This window comes from Anguilla rostrata, chromosome 17 (assembly GCF_018555375.3).
Source record: "Anguilla rostrata isolate EN2019 chromosome 17, ASM1855537v3, whole genome shotgun sequence".
Classification (NCBI taxonomy): domain Eukaryota; kingdom Metazoa; phylum Chordata; class Actinopteri; order Anguilliformes; family Anguillidae; genus Anguilla; species Anguilla rostrata.
Window position 1 is genome coordinate 3,083,538 of NC_057949.1, and position 19,416 is coordinate 3,102,953.

The following is a 19,416-nucleotide window of genomic DNA, read 5'->3' on the forward strand; positions in this document are numbered from 1 at the left end:
CCCTCCCTCCCTCCCTCCCTCCCCATCTCCTCCTCCTTCCCCATCTCCTCCTCCTTTATATGGGTCTGTTTGTTTTTATTCAGTGCAGCTACTTTTGTTGTTTGCCCTTGTTTGGGGAGGAGCGGTACTGTTGCCATCCCTGGTTTGATCCCAGAGTTGGAAAATCCTTGCCTGGGTCCAGACCTTTGAATCCTGCCCACTAACGAGTTGACAATTCTGTCCGATATCGGGCTAGGAAAATCCAGGTTCAGAAAATAAACGTCCTCCCCGGTATTTTGTTCAGATTACCTGGGTTTGCTAATCAGCACACTTTTTCAGCCAGGAGGTAGAACTAATTAGTGAAATCAGATGGCTGAGTTCACGGGTGGAAGAAACACACTGCAGGACCTCTACTTCCTGACCCTTGGACTTTCCACCTCAGTTTGATACTGTGTAATACAGACCCCGTGACAGTCTCTGGATTCCCTTTGTATCCAGTCCCATTTTCCTTTCAGTGACACCGTTTAAAACAGGTTATACATATTTTGTTGCTTATGCAATGTTTTTCTACTGCCATGTTCTCTCTGACATTCACATTTTTTCAAAGTTATGCAACAGTATTTTTTTAAATAGCAAAATCTTCAACCTGCCTCGGGGGATTTATTGAATAGTTAATGAGCTAATGACACTGAAGTGGTTGATCAGACATACGATCCATATAGCGTCTGGATGGGTCTTTATAACCTGGTACATCCAAAGGTGCATATTAGCACGTGTTCATCCTCCATACTCCAGTATTATATTTCACCATGTATTTAAAACACAAAAATAACCCTAACTGAAACTGAGAATAATGAACAAGTTATTATTTTTTAAATAAGTAAATTATTGATGTTTAGGACACTTGGGCACTGGTCACTTATTGTTCTTGTCTTATTATTATTATCCCCCCCCCCCCCCCCCAAAAAAAAAAAAAAAACACAGACACAAATACTATTTTTGTGCCCTGCTATCTATTCTCGAACATTACGATTATACATATACTCTTCCCGGCACTGCTCCCAAATGTATCCCCTAACTGGGATTCGTCATTTAATTCCCGTCAGGTTCATATGGAATTCCCACGTGATGTCATGTTAGTTCCTTCTCTTCCTCTCTCGGATCTACTAAGTTTTTCCTGCGCTTTTCCTGTCCCCATAATTGAGTTGTTCCTATTTACATATGTTTTCGGTTGCTCGGGTGGACTTGGAAACAGCGACGGGAATCCTCCTGTGACCAGGCGTTACGGTTTGGCCAGTGTGCAGTATAGACATGCGGAAAAGGGGGCGGTCAGAGGGAGCCAATGCGCTTGTGTACTGTATGCACGGGGACGGGAGGGAGGGAACATGTCGCGAGGCGGGCGCTTAGCTCAGCGCACAGATTTTCCTCAGTGCGCCCTTATGCAGTCTGGTCCAGTTTAACTGAAGGGCCGAGGGAGAGAGGGATTTGCACCGAGGCAATCAGAGCACAGGCGGAGGGGGGGTTATACCAAACAGCCCAAACAACGGAAAAGAGGGGAGTAGCGAGGAAGGAAACTTCGGAGGTGAAGGCTATCGGGCATCGCAGCTGCACCACAGCTCGCGCATTCTTTATAGCGTCCCTACGTATTTGTAAATACGTCTCGCGTTTGTTTGTATTGTAACCGCAACTTATTTGGGACGGATTCCTCCTCCTCCTTTCTGCAAAACAATCCGAGCTGTCCAATGAATGGAGTTGCTTTTTGCCTTGTTGGAATTCCACCCTGTACAGAAACACAAGTAAGTCCCTCAGAGATGAATTTTCTCGCCTTGTGTCGGTGTTGTGTATCACGTAACTTAAAACCACGGGAACCGCGAACGTTTACATTGGCATTGGCTGCACTTGTATTTTCGCCACTTAAATAATGTGACCACAGAGCGTGATGTCCTAAGAGGATTACGGCATGTAGCCTACACACATACGATAACGGCCTTTGGAAGACTTTGTTTTTCTCCTTCGTTGTTTAATGTAACTCGAGTTGGGGATATTGCCACATGAGTAGGCTATATTTTGTGACCCAGCCACGACTGTGGCTTACAAATCTGTGTCCGACTGCTCTTTTGATAATTGCAGCTTAAGTTGTTCCGGCCGATTTGAATTTCTGCCTAAGTGTGGAGATGCGTATTGCGCTGTCAAACTGTTTGTCAAACAGGAATTCCCGATGAATGAAGTAACGGAATGGAATTAGCTAGTCCTATATGCTAACTCTTTATTTATTGCTGCTATTGCATGGTTATGTTTGTTTGTTTTTATCTTTGGTTGTTTGGGTATCGTATACCCTTAGATTTCTTTGCGTTGATTACACAAGCCAAAGTGACAAATTGTGGAAGATCGCGATTTAACTGATATGTCGATATGGCATTTTTGGCCATTAACTAGTTAATCTTTTGGCTTTACAATTTTTTTGTTCTTTGTATAACATCATACCTGTGTATTTTCAGTATTCCCTTCCGGTTAGTTTTCCTGCAGGACTGGATCTACACCGCCGAGTGACACGTCCCACTACATTTTTAAGTTACACGTTATGTGATTAACAGTCGCAAAATATATCAGTGCGAACTTTTCTATGAAGACTCAGTTTGCACAATTAGGCTTGCAAGAGGAAGTATTGCTGTTGGCAAGGATACAAATGGGAAAATGTTGCTGTCCTAGTAGTTAGAAGATTTGTTGTCTTTCTTAGTTTTCTGAGTCGTAAATCTCGGACCTTTTCATTGAATGCCGCCCATCTCACTCCATTCGTCTCCCACAGCTGCCTTTCTCTCTTTGAGATATGTCAGTGAAGTCGGGCTGGGGGGTAGAAACTAGAAAGATGTTGTGGCAGTGTTGTGCTGTGCTAACTGTGCTGTGGTAACTGTCACACCCAGTGCCTCTACTGTCCTGGCCTTTGTCAGTTTGGAGTTTGATGTCTCCTGTCCTTTGCTGGGACTCCCATGGACAGTTTGAGATCCTGCCCCCCTCCCAATTCATAAGGCAACAGAGCCACCCCAGTGTCACGGGGCTCTTGTTTGTTAATGTGTTACTCTGTGTGGGAGCATCATCTTGAATATATCAGGCTCTTGATATCGAAGATGTTTCCCTCCCAGGCTTGTCAACGTAAGCATTATTACAAGAAACAATAACTGTAGCCTATACTCTCTCACTGTCGCAGAAATTAACACGAAGGCTCTCTACAAAGTCCGTGAAAGTACTTGGTTTGCTGCTTGGACAAAAAAAAAAGAAAAGGTGTCATTTCGCTTTCATTTGCGCATACTACAGCGTACTCATTTGTTGGCGCACAGTCAGTATTCTCCTTTTTTTTCTGGGAAGGAGCATCATTTGCTTTTCTGACACAACACTGTGCTTGTGCTAGGGCACATTAAATCATAATAATAATAATAATAATAGCAGCTTGTAGAGCATTTTTCGTGCATGGTGCACAAAGTGCTTTACGCATGCTAAGGCCCGGTTAGACTGCGCGTGGGGTGGGAACATCGGAAGTGCAGCTGGGCTGGTCTGGAGCCGGAGAGCACATGCTGAAGTAATATCGTGGAGATCAGTAGACCTGATTTAGGGAGGGAGGGGGGTCGCTAAAGGCGGTTTGTTACATCACGCCGCTCGCATTGATGTGCGTTATGAGAGAGGCTTTGGAAGACGAATGATGCGGAGCGTGGGGTTGTCGGGTTGTGCGTCAGCGGGGAGACCAAAGCGCGCCGTATTTTCATCGTTACGATTTTCTGGCCCGGGCCCCGCTCGGCCGGCTGTGTGACAGATGTGGCCGCGCTCCGCGCGCCGCTGGGTCCCGCCGCTCCCCCCTGCGTGTCCCTGAATGCAGAAGTGCTGAGTTGTAGCAGAGCTACAGTGAGGCTAGCACTGGAGTACAGTCACACACACACACACACACACAGCCACCGAACGCTACTTCTGCTGTTGCTGTAGTTGTGATTGTTGTTGGCAGTTGCTGGTGATGCTGTTGCTGCTATTGCTGTGTGCTATTGTTGTTATTGCTTGCTGTTTTTATTGCTATTGTTGCTGTTGCTGCTATTATTGTGTGTTGGTGCTGTTGCTGATTCTGTATGGTGTCGCTGTTGTTGCTGTTGCTGATTCTGTATGCTGCCACTGTTGCTGATTCTGTATGCTATTGCTGTAGCTGTTTCTGTGTGCTGTCGCTGTTGTTGCTGCTTCTGGTGATGCTGTATGTTGTTGCTGTTGCTTTTGTGTCGGCAGCGTGTGTAGTGCAGTGGCTGATGCTCCAGTCATTGGTCTGTGCGTATGAAGGAATGTGTGAGCCCTGCCAATGATCCACTCAGTGTCAGGGGGTTCAGTTTCACTTTCACCCCTCCGTCACATGACGTGGGAGAGCCAGAGGCCAAAATCGAGGCGTTCCTCTGGTGCATGAATGAGGCCGGCCCCCCTGCTGTGTCTTGCTTCCTCAGAACTAACCCCTGGTGGGAAATATATAGTGTTTCTAAAGCACTATGTGTCCTGTAGAGAGTGTAAATAGTCACTGGCTCTCCTGTAGTACTGTGTGGCCTGTAGAGAGTGTAAATAGTCACTGGCTCTCCTGTAGTACTGTGTGGCCTGTAGGGTGTAAAATAGTCACTGGCTCTCCTGTAGTACTGTGTGGCCTGTAGGGTGTAAAATAGTCACTGGCTCTCCTGTAGTACTGTGTGGCCTGTAGGGTGTAAAATAGTCACTGGCTCTCCTATAGCACTGTCTGGCCAGTAGGCCACGTGAAACACGATTAATGTTTAAAAAAAAAAAAAACTTCTCTTCCTGCTGGTTCAGATAATTTCCACTCAGGGTCACCGCCCGCAACGCGGCTCTTATTTGGGGGATAGAAAACCCTCGGCGTGGCGCTACACCAACAAACGCTGAGACCCCACACTACTGGAAAATTTGTATTTTTTTTTCCAAAAGCCGTTTGGAACATCTGAGATCTTAGAGCCCGACTCCCGCAGCTGGTGCGGTGGGGACGGAGGAAGGGGGCGGGGGGGGCGGGTGGGGGGTGGGGCGTGGAGATTCACGCGCCGGGCTCGCGGTAACGAAGCTGAGCTGTGAGTCCGTTCGCCGCGCGCGGGGGGGGGGGGGGCAGGGTGGGCGGGGCCAGCGTGGGGCTCAGGCCTTGAGCGACAGCTGCACAGGCGCCCGCCTCCTGAATGATTAACCGGGTCTGAGTGTGTTTACTTTCACACACTACCCCCCCCCCCCCCACAACTCACCACCCCCCCCCCCCTGCCAACAATGGCTAACAGTTTAAAGACAAAGAATCCCGCTCCCCGAGATAAGACCTGCGGCCTATGCTCCATCGGGCTGGAGAATGAGGGCGTCCGCGAGTCCGCGGCTGACTGATGGGGGGGGGGGGTTGTAGTTTGGGGGTCACCGGTTCACCTTTACGTACGGTACGGGGAGCCCTGAGCTTTACATTCAAACTAGCATTATTCCCTCCATCTGAGGTTTTGTACTTTAACCCGGTAGCTTGATGCGTTTTTGTAAGAGAAGGCGCGAGCGCTGATCTGTGTTGCTGGGGGGGCTTCTGTGGGGGGGACGGCGGTGTCCTGGGGTCTGGTTCCAGTCCCTGATGGCGGAGCACGGCTGCAGCTACTGCGTCCGTCCAAATCCGGGCCAGACAAAGAATTTCCCTTTTGCCATTTGCCGCCTAGCGAAGGAATTCTCGCCGAAAACGGGAAAAAGATTTACGCGTCTTATTCTATCGCGAGTAGGTGCTGTAGGAGGTCTCTATATCTCACTGTGCTGTAGGAGGTCTCTGTCTCTGACTGTGCTGTAGGAGGTCTCTGTCTCTCACTGTGCTGTAGGAGGTCTCTGTCTCTTTGACTGTGCTGTAGGAGGTCTCTATCTCTCACTGTGCTGTAGAAAACGGGGAAAAGATTTACGCGTCTTATTCTATCGCGAGTAGGTGCTGTAGGAGGTCTCTATATCTCACTGTGCTGTAGGAGGTCTCTATATCTCACTGTGCTGTAGGAGGTCTCTGTCTCTGACTGTGCTGTAGGAGGTCTCTGTCTCTCACTGTGCTGTAGGAGGTCTCTGTCTCTTTGACTGTGCTGTAGGAGGTCTCTATCTCTCACTGTGCTGTAGAAAACGGGGAAAAGATTTACGCGTCTTATTCTATCGCGAGTAGGTGCTGTAGGAGGTCTCTGTCTCTCACTGTGCTGTAGGAGGTCTCTATATCTCACTGTGCTGTAGGAAGTCTCTGTCTCTCTGCAGGAATGGGACAGCCCTGCTGGGATACAGGTGTAGTCGGGAGCATATTTAGCAGGGCCTTGCTGTGAAGCACAGGCACGACCCCGACCCTCTCAGCAGAGGAGGTCAGGAGTCAAAAGTGCAGAGGTCAGGAGGCGCTCCGGCCTTGGTTATCCCGTCCAGAGGCACGGGGGCGGAAACGAATCCGGTCAGCCGCCCGAGGCACGCGCGCTGAGGTAGGGGGCCGGGTTCGGGTGGGGGGCAGGCGAGGGGCGAGCGGGGGGGGGCTGGAGGGGAGGTAATCCTCGACGGGCTGCCTCTCGTTAGCCTGACGGGCAGCGACACTCCCCCTGCGCGTTCCGGAGCTTCCGCCGCCCGGAGGCGGGGCCCCACGAGGGCTGCGCCTCGCCTGCGCCTGCGCTGCTCTGTGAGTGGGGCCCCGCCCCCTGACCGTGATTGACAGGTGTGCCTGGGGGCCCCCTGGACCCCTCAGCTGTGGCCCCTCCGCCTGTCCTCAGGGCGATATGACCCCCTGCTGTCCGCAGGCCTGGATCATTCAGGGATGGGATCTTTCCTGTTTTCCTCTTTTTTTCCCTGGAAATTCTGATTTTGAAATTCTGATAAATATCTCTGGGGTCCACTGGTGTTTGGTTGCTATGCTGAACATTCTCTCCTGCTAACTGCAGTCAAAGTGTGTGTGTGTGTGCATAGTGTGTGTGTGTATAGTGTGTGTGTGTGTGTGCTTGTGATATATCCAAATCCTGTGTCTCTAGTTGAGACATTTTGGGGTCTGAAATGACACGTTTCCTGAATAAAAATGAAACCCTGTAGGAAAGGCGCATCCCTGGGTCTTTCCTCTGTGGGGAATCCTGGAGAGAGTCTCCTGTTACTGTCCCAGCTGCCTCCCTGCGGGCTGTCTAACAACGCCTGCTGAAATGTAAACACTCTCGGCTGCAATGTGTATATACGTACGAGTGTGTGTATATCCGAGAGAGTACATTTTGCTCTTTCCGTCTGCAGATACGTATCTGACTGTGTGTGGTGTGCTTATGTGTATTTGGTGTATATATGTGTGTGTTTGTGCATGCGTGCGTGTGGTTTGAGCGTGTGTGTGTGAGTGTGCGTTTGGTGTTTGTCAGGTCTATCTGAGTTTGGGGGTGGGGGTGTTGGGGGGGGGGGGGGTGGGGCATTTCCTGTTCAGCCCTTTTGTAGTCCGTGGGGGGTCTTGCCCAGGAATGTGTGAGAAGCGCAGAGACACCTTTGCCTCTTTTCCACCAACGCGAACCTAGTTCTGGTTCTGGGCTGGTGCTTGTGCCGGTTCACAGTTGGTTCAACTTGAGAACCTTCTAAGAACCGGTTTGCTTTTCCACGGGCTAGAGAGCCACGTCATTACGTCACTGTAATACGTCTCCGATTTCCCAGCAACATTTCTACCTATTAAAATGTATGTCCTGAAAAAATACACATAATAAACTGTCTCAGTGTAAAAAAAAATAAAATAAAATACTTCATATATATACACTGTTATATTATTACAGCCTTATTTAGTCGCTCCAGTTTTTCGCGATTCGGAATTTTCGGAATTCAACACAACACCAAAATGCCGCATTTTCCCCAACACTGCATAATTCGTAAAAATAATTAACCGTTTTAGGAAAAAGAGATGCACTTCCTCCTCTGTGGAATACCATATTAAAGTGCTTTTCCATGAATTCTCTCTAATTACAAAGAACTACATTTCCCTATCAAAGCATGAAAAACCAGTTATGACTGTGGCAGAGCGGAGCTCAGCATTTAAAGCCTTCCCCCTCTGCACTCGCTCAGTGTTTAAGCCCCACCCCCCCCCACCCCCACCCCCCCGCTTGCTCATGTCCTCGGGTCGTCCCGTGTGGACTTTGGCTCGGACACAGTAACCCAGTTCCCCCCCGTCTGCAGCGCCGGGATTGGTGGAGTTGATTTTGGCCGTCGCCGCCGGCGGTAATCGGTTCTGACCACGCGCCGCGGTAATCGGTTCCCGCCCGCTGTCGCCCCTCTCCTTTTTCTGGGGACCCTCGCTCGGCCCGTCCCGCAACCGGCACCCCCAAAACTGCGCCCCAACCTGCAGCTCAGCTCCCACCGGCAGCGTCTGCAAACTGCTCAGCCAAATACACTTTATTAGCATGCCCGCATGCAGCCAAAGCAATAATTTATATAGCATGTAAATTGTAAGTCTATGACAGTGCAAACGTATTTAAGTGGTATATTTGTTGGACGGCGAAGTTATAGAATATTTTGGGGGTGAGGCTGCGTATGTGAGAAGGGTTTCTTTCTCTGTCTCTCTGATTTGAACGTTAATCATGATTTTGTTCGTTTGAGCATTCTATTACCTGGAGTAAAGCAGTTGCTGCTTTCTTTGATCCGTGCTGAGTTTTGGAAGGCCGTGATCTTTGCCAGGATAACACTGGGTGGTCGGCGGATCAAACAAATGCAAAACGGAGAATAACAAAGAGCTCTTTGAACCAGAGGAAAATGCACCGATGCAAAAAAATATGGAGAATCCAAAGCTCACTGATAAGAATCATGAAAAATGAGAAAAATATGAATGATAAAATAGTAGATCAGGGAGAAAATTGGGACAACTTCCCTGGAGGAAGAAGGGGAAAAACTACCTTTAAATAGACTGTATTGTTTTTGGCTTATTGCACAGGAACATTAAAAGAACACAAAACAAGAATAGCCAATCACATTTCAGTGTGATTTCAACCATGGAGCTGCATCAGGGCCTGTGAATCCCACAGAAAAGACTTCATACATAGAGATACATATAGACCAATCAGAGCAAAGGAAGACCATTACTGTAAAGTAAGGAGCGTCACATGGTGTAATGGAAAATACAAACATAAAACCATAGTAAAGTAGAATGCCGACCACGTATTTAAAACACGGTAAATCAGTTTTCTATAGGACATGTATTGAATCCCTTTTTAATTTCAATATGATCTGCCAGTTTGGTGATTTTAGTCTAACAAATCTAACATTGTGCAGCTAGTTAGTAGGGTAATATCAGAATCAGTATCAGAATCTTTTTTATTTGCTAAGTATGTTTACACATGCCAGGAAATTGACTCCGGTTTAGTGGCTCTCAATGTCCTTACATGAAAGGAAAAGAGAATAACAACACAACGATCTTCAGAGATATACCCAAGGAATGACTGTATACAAGTGAAACCGTACAGGCACAAACTTATCGCACTGCTGTACCCGATATGAACCGATAAGGCTCAGGCCATTCTGAGGAACCCCCGGCGGCCCCTGTTCAGTCACTTCATATTACTTCCCCCGGAGCACGGACGCATGCTCTCAATGTGAAAAACAGATTGGACCAAACGCTCCTTTACCCCATCTCTCATTGGCTGTCTTAATAAGCTGTAGCACAGCTGTGGTTGGTATGGACTCACGGCCTGCCCATCTGTGTTTTAGGGGCTGAGTTTCTTCGCATGCATTGCTTTTAATATTTAATGTCTTTAATGGTTTTTTGTGGTCTTAATGGTTTCTCGGTTTTATCTGTTGTCATGGGTATATTTATTGTTATGTGGTTGTCACTATATGCTGCAGAACAAATTACCCCATTGGGATTATAAAGACTCTAAGTAAGTAAAATAAACACTTTGAAATCAATTTCTTCAATTAAAGGTGCAGTATGTAAGTTAGGATAAATTAGCTAAAGACAGCTAGATTTTGGAAGAAAAAAAAATGTTCCACCACCTTCCACCCCCTCCCCTCAGCTCGCCCTTCAAAGCCTGTCCCTCCAAACATCTGAGTACTGGAGTGAGAGGACATATAGAGCGCTGATAAGTAGGGAGAGGAGTGCAGCGCTGTGCATCATATCTCATTCACAGGTAGAAAAGAAAACAAAATTCACATAGCTATAGTTTTCCTATACATCTATGGGCTACAGCATGCATGATATTATTGGCATAAATGATGCTGTATTGGTGGTATTGGTGGACCTAGCATTAGCTGGCTGTGGTAACAAAGGTTAAGAAAGCAAGACAATTGGCGATACTGCACAGTTAAACTTTATTTTGAATTAAATATTATTTCTTCTGCAGTTCTGACGGTATTACTCTAGCAGATCCTGAGCCTGTTCTGATGGACAGCTGTGGGTCTGCCAGGGCCCAGTTCTGACAGTATATCTCTAGCAGATCCTGAGCCTGTTCTAATGGACAGCTGGGTCTGCCAGGGCCCAGTTCTGACAGTAATTCTCTAGTAGATCCTGAGTCTGTTCTAATGAACAGCTGGGTCTGCCAGGGCCCAGTTCTGACAGTAATTCTCTAGTAGATCCTGAGCCTGTTCTGACAGAGCGCAGGGTCGAGGCGTTGGCTGTGCTGCAGGCTGATGGGGAGATAAGGGTGTGGGGCAGAGATAATGGTCCACTGGCCTGAGGGGAGGGAGATTAACCTCACATCCCTGCTAATTACAGACACAGCACCACCAAAACCCCTCCCTTGCACGCTCTCTCTCTCTCTGTTCTCCCTACACCACTTGTTTTCTCTCTCCTCTTCACCATGTACTCTCTATCTTGCTCCACCCCCATGTTTTCCTCCTTCCCTTTATCTTTATCTATCTCTCTCCTCTCCCACACTCCATCCTCTCTCTCCCTACCCCAGGAATGTGTGTGATTTGTGCTGTGTCACTGAGCTGGTTCCCCCTCTGCAGGATGGTATTGGTGGGTAGGGTGTAGTCTGGGGAGATGAAGGTCAGGGGGTGGACATAATTTTTCAGCCACCCCCCACCCTGATGCCTGGTGGTGGAACTGCTAGTGTTTATGTTACATTAAATTACGCTTTTACATTTTGTACAAGGGGAATATTTAGATAAGCAATTCAAGACTAGTGTTGTACCTTCCTCAAGGGCACTGGAGCAGTGCAGTCTGGGGGATTTGTGCTGCAGTCCTCTGGTTGGATGTTCAGTTTTTGTCGGAGGGGAGGAGGGATATGTGCCTAGCACAGCACCGACTTTCAGACCTCCCTGCTTCCCATGATGCTCCCTGCTTGCATCCTCTGATTCTGGATCAGTACCCCCAGTGTCCATCCGACCACCTGACAGACTGTCCGTTTCCTGACCACCGTGATTATGGATCAGTACCCCCAGTGTCCATCCGACCACCTGACAGACTGTCCGTTTCCTGACCACCGTGATTATGGATCAGTACCCCCTGTATCCATCCGACCACCTGACAGACTGTCCGTTTCCTGACCACCGTGATTACGGATGTACGGTGAGGCCCGCGACTCAGGCTTCTTATTTTTGGAGAACCTCAGGAGAACCCACGGGTACTTGGAGAGAATGTGGAAATGAAATCTGAGGAGTCGGTTCACCCGACTCAATCAGGCTCAGGAGATTTAGACTGGGATTCAGTCATCATTTGTCCTTAACTAACAATTGGCTACAATTAACTAACAATTTACAAGAAAGATTTCTTTTTTCTTCACACAGCATGGTTCAAAGTAGACTTGTGAAGAAAGAGAGTAATTCCTGTTTACTTGTAAGTGAAAGTTAAGGACAAGTTAAGTCGAGGAAAGCTGCAATTGTTGATTGAATTTAGGCTATAGTCTTCAGCTCAATTTCGTGCTCTATTCCAGTGAACGCAGCGGGCATTTTCAATGATTCAGGATCAGGGGGTTTTTCTCTGGAGACAAACTCTCTGACCACCATTTTCAGGTGGTGTGCACCACCCATACACCACCTTCAGTTTATAGAGTGCTGTGATTGCCCACTTCCTTCAGGATATGTGGCTAAATCTCTGTTGGAGTGAGTTAGTCACGGTTAAGTGTTTTAGTCACGGTTAAGGGGCGGTACTCTGTAATGACGGCTGAGTGATGGGTCTTGACCTGCAGCTGTCGAGTAGATACCCGCTCTTCCCTTTCCCCCCCAGACAGTCTGTGTCCTGACACACACCTGACCCTTACCTTACGCTACCCCCCTGTGCACCTGTCACCTGTCAGAGCGGCGGGGAAGGGGATATAAACCTGGCTCAGCGCTGACGTTCAGCCCTCCATGCTTTCATAGACTGATCCTGGATCAGTTTCTGGCCATTTCTCAGAACGCCCTGGGTGAGGATTAGGGGTTGCCCCGCTGATTGGGTATCAGCTGCGGTTGGTAGAGTGCTCGGAGATTTGTCTGGTGCTCTGACCGGATTGGACTTTGCAGGTTTGATCGGATTATCCTGTGCCTTTGATTATATGATTATCTCGCATGACTTTTGTGCTTCACGGTGAGCGAGATCCAGACAGCGGATGAGATCATGTGAATAGATGTTACCACAGCCCTATTTGACTGATTTGATTTATGTATGTATGTATGTGTTTATGCGTATGTAGGTATGTGGCTGGTATGATAATGGGTTACTGGTGTCACAATGGATGTGCTGGTGCTGGTATGGTAATGGGTTTGCTGGTGTGATAATAGATGTGCTAATGTGATGATAGGTGTGCTAGGCCCAGCTTTAGCCACTTTTCCACCGCATGGTACCGGCTCAACTCAACTCGACTCTACTCGCTTTTGGTACCAGATACTTTGTTTTCCACTGCAGATAGTATCCCCGTCAATGTAGCTGGTCGTCATTAGCGACGCCGCATGAAACGCGTTGACCTGACCAATCAGTGGTCTGCAGTGTTTTCACGTCACCTTTTGGTATCACCTCAGCTCGCTTGGAACCTTGACGGAGGTGATACCAAAAAAGTACCGGGTAACAGGTACTATCCACAACTTTTTCCAGATGGAAAACCAAAAAAGTCAAGTCGAGTAGAGTCGAGTCGAGTTGAGCCGGTACCACTCGGTGGAAAAGCGGCTTTTGTCACCTCAGTGCGTTTGCCCTCATCCCCCCAATGAGGGCCAGGGACCTGGCATAGGGGTTCACATTACCTCCTGAAGGGCATGTCTATGAGAGGAGGATGGATTTCTACCTGTTGTGCCTGTTTTTACTGGAAGTCCTTCGCTAGAGGTCACTTCCTGTCTCCGTGTCTCTTTGTTTCGTGCGTCCTTCTCAGCTCTTCTCAGCTTTATCTGTCTTTTTCCAACGTTTCTCACTTTCCCCCCTTTGATCCGTGGCTCTTGCAAGTCTTATCTTTTTTTATCCTTCCTCTTCAGTTTGTTCTCCTCTTTCTCAGGAAGGGAGCTTCTCTTGCTCCTGATTGTGTTCTGTGTTTTGAAGTCGGTGTCCTAGAACTCTTTTGCTTTCTATTGCCCGTAGTAATTGCTCCATCAGCATTAGAATGTTCTGTGAAGAACATTCTAATAACGTAAAGGTGGTTTCTCACTTCATAGGGTTAATAAGTGCTGTCCCCCTACCGTCTCTCTGTTTCCCTAGTCCTGTTTGTTCAGCAGGAGAGCCGCTCTTTGATCTCTTCCCTTCTTCCCTTATTTGGTCGTCCTCGACCCGAAACGATGAAATGGACTGAAGAAGAAAAAAAAAGAAAACGTGTGAATATCAAAGGCGGCGCGGGGGCGTCTGAGCGGGCTCCGGCCGACGAACCGGGACACCTCCCACGGCGGCCCCCCCTCGGCCCGCTCTCTCTCCCCCGCTGGCCCCGCGTTTGTTTTGGTAGCGAGCGGGCGGCCGCCGCCGCCGCCATCGCTCCAGCTTTCGCTCCTGCGCGTCGTGGAAACGAGGCCACGCACGCCGCGGACGGGTCGCCGGGCTCGTCCCCCCCGAGACCCAAGCCCCTTCCCCCGTGAAAACCGGCCTCAAAATTTCCCTCCCTCACCAGGCCAATTATGTGGCCCCCCCCTCCCCCCCACCATGGGACTGCTGGCTGTAGGAAACACTGGCACGGTTCACGTTTGGTGGCACAAAATGGGACCCATCCACACACTGGAACAGCCTTACGGGCCCCCAGGCAGCTCCAACACCCCACATATTTTGAACGATACTTGCAGGATACTTTAGATACTTTAGAACCAACCCTGTTCCTGTAGATCTATCATCCTGTAGGTTTTCATTTCAACTATAATTTGGCACACCTGACTCTGCGAATTAGCAGCACAATGAGATCTCTAATGGTTGAATGATGTGTACTTTGTTGCGGTTGGTGAGTGAAAACCTACTGGATGGTAGATCTCCGGGAACAGGGCTGGTTACCACTGGTTTAGATGCTTTGAATTATCCTGGTTTAAAGTAGAAATTGATTTCAAAGTGTGTGTTGAGTTGCTGTTTTAAATATGATTGTCATTCTGCTTTATTGTGGCTTTATGTTTGTATTTTCCATTACTTCACGTGAAGTTTCTTACTTTAACGTAACTGTTATTCCTCTGTTCCGATTGGTCTTTTGGAGAAAAGCATGTCAGTGGGTTGAATGGCAGTTAGGGTTAGGGTTATTTGACAGTGTTCAGTGGTACAACATTCAGCGGTACATATTTTTGTTTGAGACGTGTACGGAATGATGATCCGTGCAGATATTTCCCATCATTCCTTTCCCACACACCGGGGATGAATAGGGCGTGGGCACTTCTGTCCAGGAAAAGGCCCTCTCTGTTTTCTCTCTCTCTCTTTCTCTCGTTCTGCCCTCTCCCTGCCATTTCATCTTTGTGAGTTTCCTCGCTCTAAAATCCAAAGAGGGTTTCAAACTGCTGAGTGAACAGTCACAAGAGTAAAATTAAAGCAAATACTAAAATTGATTTATTGTGCGCATATTCAGTGAGCAGCACAAATTATGATAAACCTGGTGACCCCTCTCTCTCTCTCTCTCTCTCTCTCTCTTCTACTTCCTGCCTTTGAAGAGGTGCTGCTGACTCTGTCTGTGGTTGGTGTTTCACTCTGTGTGTTTCATTGACACTGCATGGCGAGACGCCTCCCAGGGATGTGCAGACAAAGGGCCAATCACAATTTTCCTTTCCACGGTACCTGTCCCCCCCTCCTGGCCTCGCAGTCCAATCGGCTCACAGGATGAGCTTCAGTCTCGCCTCGTCATGGCAACCCTCACCTTCAGACCGGCCTGTAATTTTCGTCCGGTAATTACACGGCCGCCGGCGTTCAGTGTGCTCGGCAGCCCCGAGCGTGCTGTTCTCCTCCCTGATTGGAGGGTGGGGTGGGGGGGCCAGCTGGACCCCTCCCACCCCCAGGGCTTTGGAATGACTCAGCATAGATTCGGCTATTGCAAAGCCCTGTTGCAGAATACGGAGGTCTGTGAGCGGGGGGGGTGGGGCGGAGTTTTGTGATGACCTGACGCTGAAGCCCCGCCCCCTTACGTGCAGCCGCGCGGAGGAGCGCCGGCCCCGCGGCGGGTCCTGTGCTTAGCGGGAACGCGTACAGAGAGGGGCGGATGTTGATGTTGAAACCAAGCGCATCTCGGGGAGGGCACGAGGGGCCACACGCTCGCCAGATGTTTTTAATGACGCGCCGCCGCGGGCGCCGCGGATGTCGCCGGACAGGCCGCCGGAGCGCGTGGAAACGAGCGCCGAGCCGGCGCGCGCGTCGGAAAAGGTCAGAGGTCGCGGCGGAGCGCTGACTTCCTGTCGACGTTGCTGACCGACGTCACGCGTGCTGAGGGGCGCCAGAGCAGCGGTCCCTCAGGATGGGAGTCAGCTGTGGAGCTGTACACACACAACACACACTCACACACATACGCACGCACGCACGCACACACACACATACACATACACACACGCATACACACACATACGCACGCACACACACACAACAAACGCACACATAGCACACGCATGCACACACACATTCACGACACGCACACACACACACACACAACAAGCACACACACACACACACATTCACAACAAGCACACACACACCAACACACACATACTCACACACTCACACACACATGCACACACACACCAACACACATACACTCACACACTCACTCACACACACGCACAGCCCTGCTCCTCATCTCTGGGCCTGCTTGTGCAGAACAGCCTCTCTCTCCCCCAGCTGAACTGCACTTGATGAAGCAAAGCGTCCTCTTATTAGATCTGAGAGTGGCCCTCTGGGAAAGGTCACTTTTTGCACACTCGACTGAGTACGAGGCCCCGGCTCTCTCTGGGCCTGTCCTGCCACGGGTGTGGCTCTGACAGGAGGGTTGGGATCTGAGGCCCTGAATATTATTTAGGGACCAGTCACAAGCAAGACTACACAAGAGTGGAAGCATTCCCATTGGCTGTTCCTGTGTTAGCTCCAGTCACTCACACGCCTGCTTTCTCTGTACTGTGAAATATCCCTGAGGCTGAGGATTCTGGGAGAAATATACTTGTATTGTAATAATTCACAATATACATGTACATTCACAGAAGCGCATGTTTGCTCATATGATAAAAGGTGATGCAAAAATGCAGTACCTAAATTATTACACACAGGAAGTAGTCATAGAAGCAAGGCCCTGACAGGAAGTGCTGAGAGAAGCAAGGCCCTGACAGGAAGTGCTTAGAGAAGCAAGGCCCTGACAGGAAGTGCCCAGAGAAGCAAGGCCCTGACAGGGAATGCCCAGAGAAGCAAGGCCCTGACAGGAAGTGCTCAGAGAAGTAAGGCCCCCTCACCCCCCCCAGGCTGTGGGCCGGTATCAGGGTATAGGCTCTGAGGCAGGGGTGGGGCACATGACCCAGGCACCCAGGCTACAGGACGATCGCCATGGCGAGCCTCGCATTGGGAGAAGGAGCGGGAGGCGGAGACGGATGGGGGGCGGGGCCAGGGCGGCGTCCCTGCGGTCGGCGCGGCGAACGCGAGGGAGGACGCGGCGGCGGGCGGGAGCGCGGTCGACGTCCGCCAGGGCGACGGAGGGGCTACGGCACGGTTGCCGGGACGACGGGGTAGTACAGGGAGCAGCCGCGGTCATGTGGAAACCCGAAGCGGGGGAAAGGAAGACCAGGAGGCCTGGAATTTTCGGCACTGTATTTTTAGCCCAGAAGGATTACGCAGCTGAGTGGAAAACGGGTCAGTTCGGACGGTTTTCCTGACTCGGAAAATCCTCAGAGCGTTTGAGAATCTCCAGGCGCTGTCCACTACCGCACACGCGCTGGAGAACTGCAGCTCAGCAATAAATAGCTGACATGGTGCAGGCTTCTCCAGTCTGCTCTAATAGCTCAGGCGGTAAGACCGATTGTCTGGCAGTCGGAAGGTTGCCGGTTCAAACCCTGCCCTGGGCGTGTCGAAGTGTCCTTGAGCAAGACGCCTAACCCCTAGCTGCTCTGGCGAATGAGGGGCGTCAATTGTAAAGCGCTTTGGATAAAAGTGCTATGTAAATGCAGTCCATAATAGATTCCCCTTAGTACAGTGCTGAAAGCTGGGCATATCATAACTGGAGAGGAATGTATTGTTTTCCTCTTTCCTTTCTGTGCGTGAATATGGGAAGTGATGATTGATCTCCGTTCTCCGTAGATGGTCTATGAAACAGCAAATGTAGAAGAAAAGCTATTGTCAGCACGAGGCTGTTTGTGCACACGTGTGTGTGTGTGTGCGCGTTCACGTGCTTCTGTGCTCGTAGTACTGCATGTGTGTGCGTGTGTACTCGTGTCGGTGTGAGAGGAGTTCCCGAATGCAAGGTTTCAGGTCTGTTTATGTGGTCCGTGCCAGTACAGTGGCTTGCTGCCGTGTGCATGTGTATGTGCGCGTGGCACCTTGAACCGTGCGTCCCTCAGCCAGTCAGAGCAAGGCTGTGTCTTTCTCAGCCAATGAAAGCCCTTCCTACTGATCAGAGTCTTCTGTGCACAAGTTCTCTATTAACACAGATGTGATCAAACTTTGGGTTTCTGTGGCATGTAATTAGATTTTCTGTTCCTTTTTGCTTCACGACAAAGCCTACATCCTTTACTGACCAATCCGTTTATACAGCTCGGATATTGACGGAAGCCATTCAAGCATTCGAGTGCCTTGCTTCAGTGTTCGAAGGCAGTTCCCCCGGGGATCAAACCCGCAATCTATAGCCGCTAGCCTGTTTCCCTGACCTCACTGCTGCCTGTAGCGCACGTTAGCAGCGAGCGCTGTGTGAGTCTGTTGTATGCGCTGTAACGGGCCGGGGTGTCTGTGAGCGGTCTATACCGGGGTGTCTGTGAGCGGTCTGTACCGGGGTGTCTGCGAGCGGCTGTACCGGGGTGTCTGTGAGCGGTCTGTAGCGGTGTCTGGAACCTTCTGTACCGGGGTGTCTGTGAGCGGTCTGTGCCGGGTGTCTGCGGCGTGTACCGGGTGTCTGTGACGTCGTACGGGGTGTCTGTGAGCGGTCTGTACCGGGGTGTCTGTGCGTCTGTACGGGTGTCTCAGCGGTCTGTACCGGGGTGTCTGTGAGCGGTCTGTACCGGGGTGTCTGTGAGCGGTCTGTACCGGGGTGTCTGTGAGCGGTCTGTACCGGGGTGTCTGTGAGCGGTCTGTACCGGGGTGTCTGCGAGCGGTCTGTACCGGGGTGTCTGTGAGCGGTCTGTACCAGGGTGCCTGTGAGCGGTCTGTACCGGGGTGTCTGTGAGCGGTCTGTTCCGGGGTGCCTGTGAGCGGTCTGTACCGGGGTGTCTGTGAGCGGTCCGGACTGCGGTGTCTGTGAGCGGTCTGTACCGGGGTGTCTGTGAGCGGTCTGTACCGGGGTGTCTGTGAGCGGTCTGTACCGGGGTGTCTGTGAGCAGTCTGTACCGGGGTGTCTGTGAGCGGTCCGGACCGCGGCTGGGCCGGGCGTCCCGGTTCTCTTCTCCGCGGTTCGCCGCGGCCGCCTGGGCGCCACGCCCGCCAGAGAAGGAATTTCGCACCGGGCGTCGCGCGGAGTTAAACCGAAAATGGCGTCGAGCAGAGATAGGCCCTGCTGACCTGGCTCGGCTCGGCGGGAGAACTTGGCGTTTTCGGGGACTTCCGTACGTCTCTGTCTCCCTCTGAGCCTTCTGTCCGGTCTCCTCCTTCTTCTTCTTCTTCTTCTTCTCCTCCTCCTCCTTCTTCTTCTTCTCTTTCTGCGTTATGTCGCCCTCGCCTCAGCGCGTCGTCATGTTTTTCCCGTGCCTTTCTTCCCTCTTTTTCTTTCCGCCGAGTTCAAACGGTAAAAATAAATCAGCGTCGCAAGAAGTGTGCCGAGAAACATGCAGATACGGCACAATGGTGGCTTTGGAGGGAGGGTAATAAAATATGAGAAGTGACAAAAGTGTGGAAAAAGCGATACTTCCTGAACGGCCGGCTGAAAACAAAAGCGCTACCTGAGGAGATGGCGGTTTTTGTGTGAGATAACGAGAAGTGTGTAG

General features: G+C 50.2%; 1 protein-coding gene across 4 annotated transcripts in view; it reads left to right on the forward strand.

The window, feature by feature from the left end:
* The window catches only part of LOC135244162 (rho GTPase-activating protein 23-like), a 98,090-nt gene that overhangs the window by 16,011 nt on the left and 62,663 nt on the right, over positions 1–19,416 (forward strand). For 3 of the 4 annotated variants that reach the window (XM_064316396.1, XM_064316398.1, XM_064316401.1), the window contains exon 1: positions 1,388–1,775. The exons of the other annotated variant lie outside the window; for it this stretch is intronic. In XM_064316396.1, coding sequence (XP_064172466.1) covers positions 1,722–1,775 — 54 coding nt within the window. In that variant the 5' untranslated portion in view covers positions 1,388–1,721. Of the gene's footprint in view, positions 1–1,387; positions 1,776–19,416 lie in introns of those variants that run through there. 4 annotated transcript variants of the gene reach the window in all.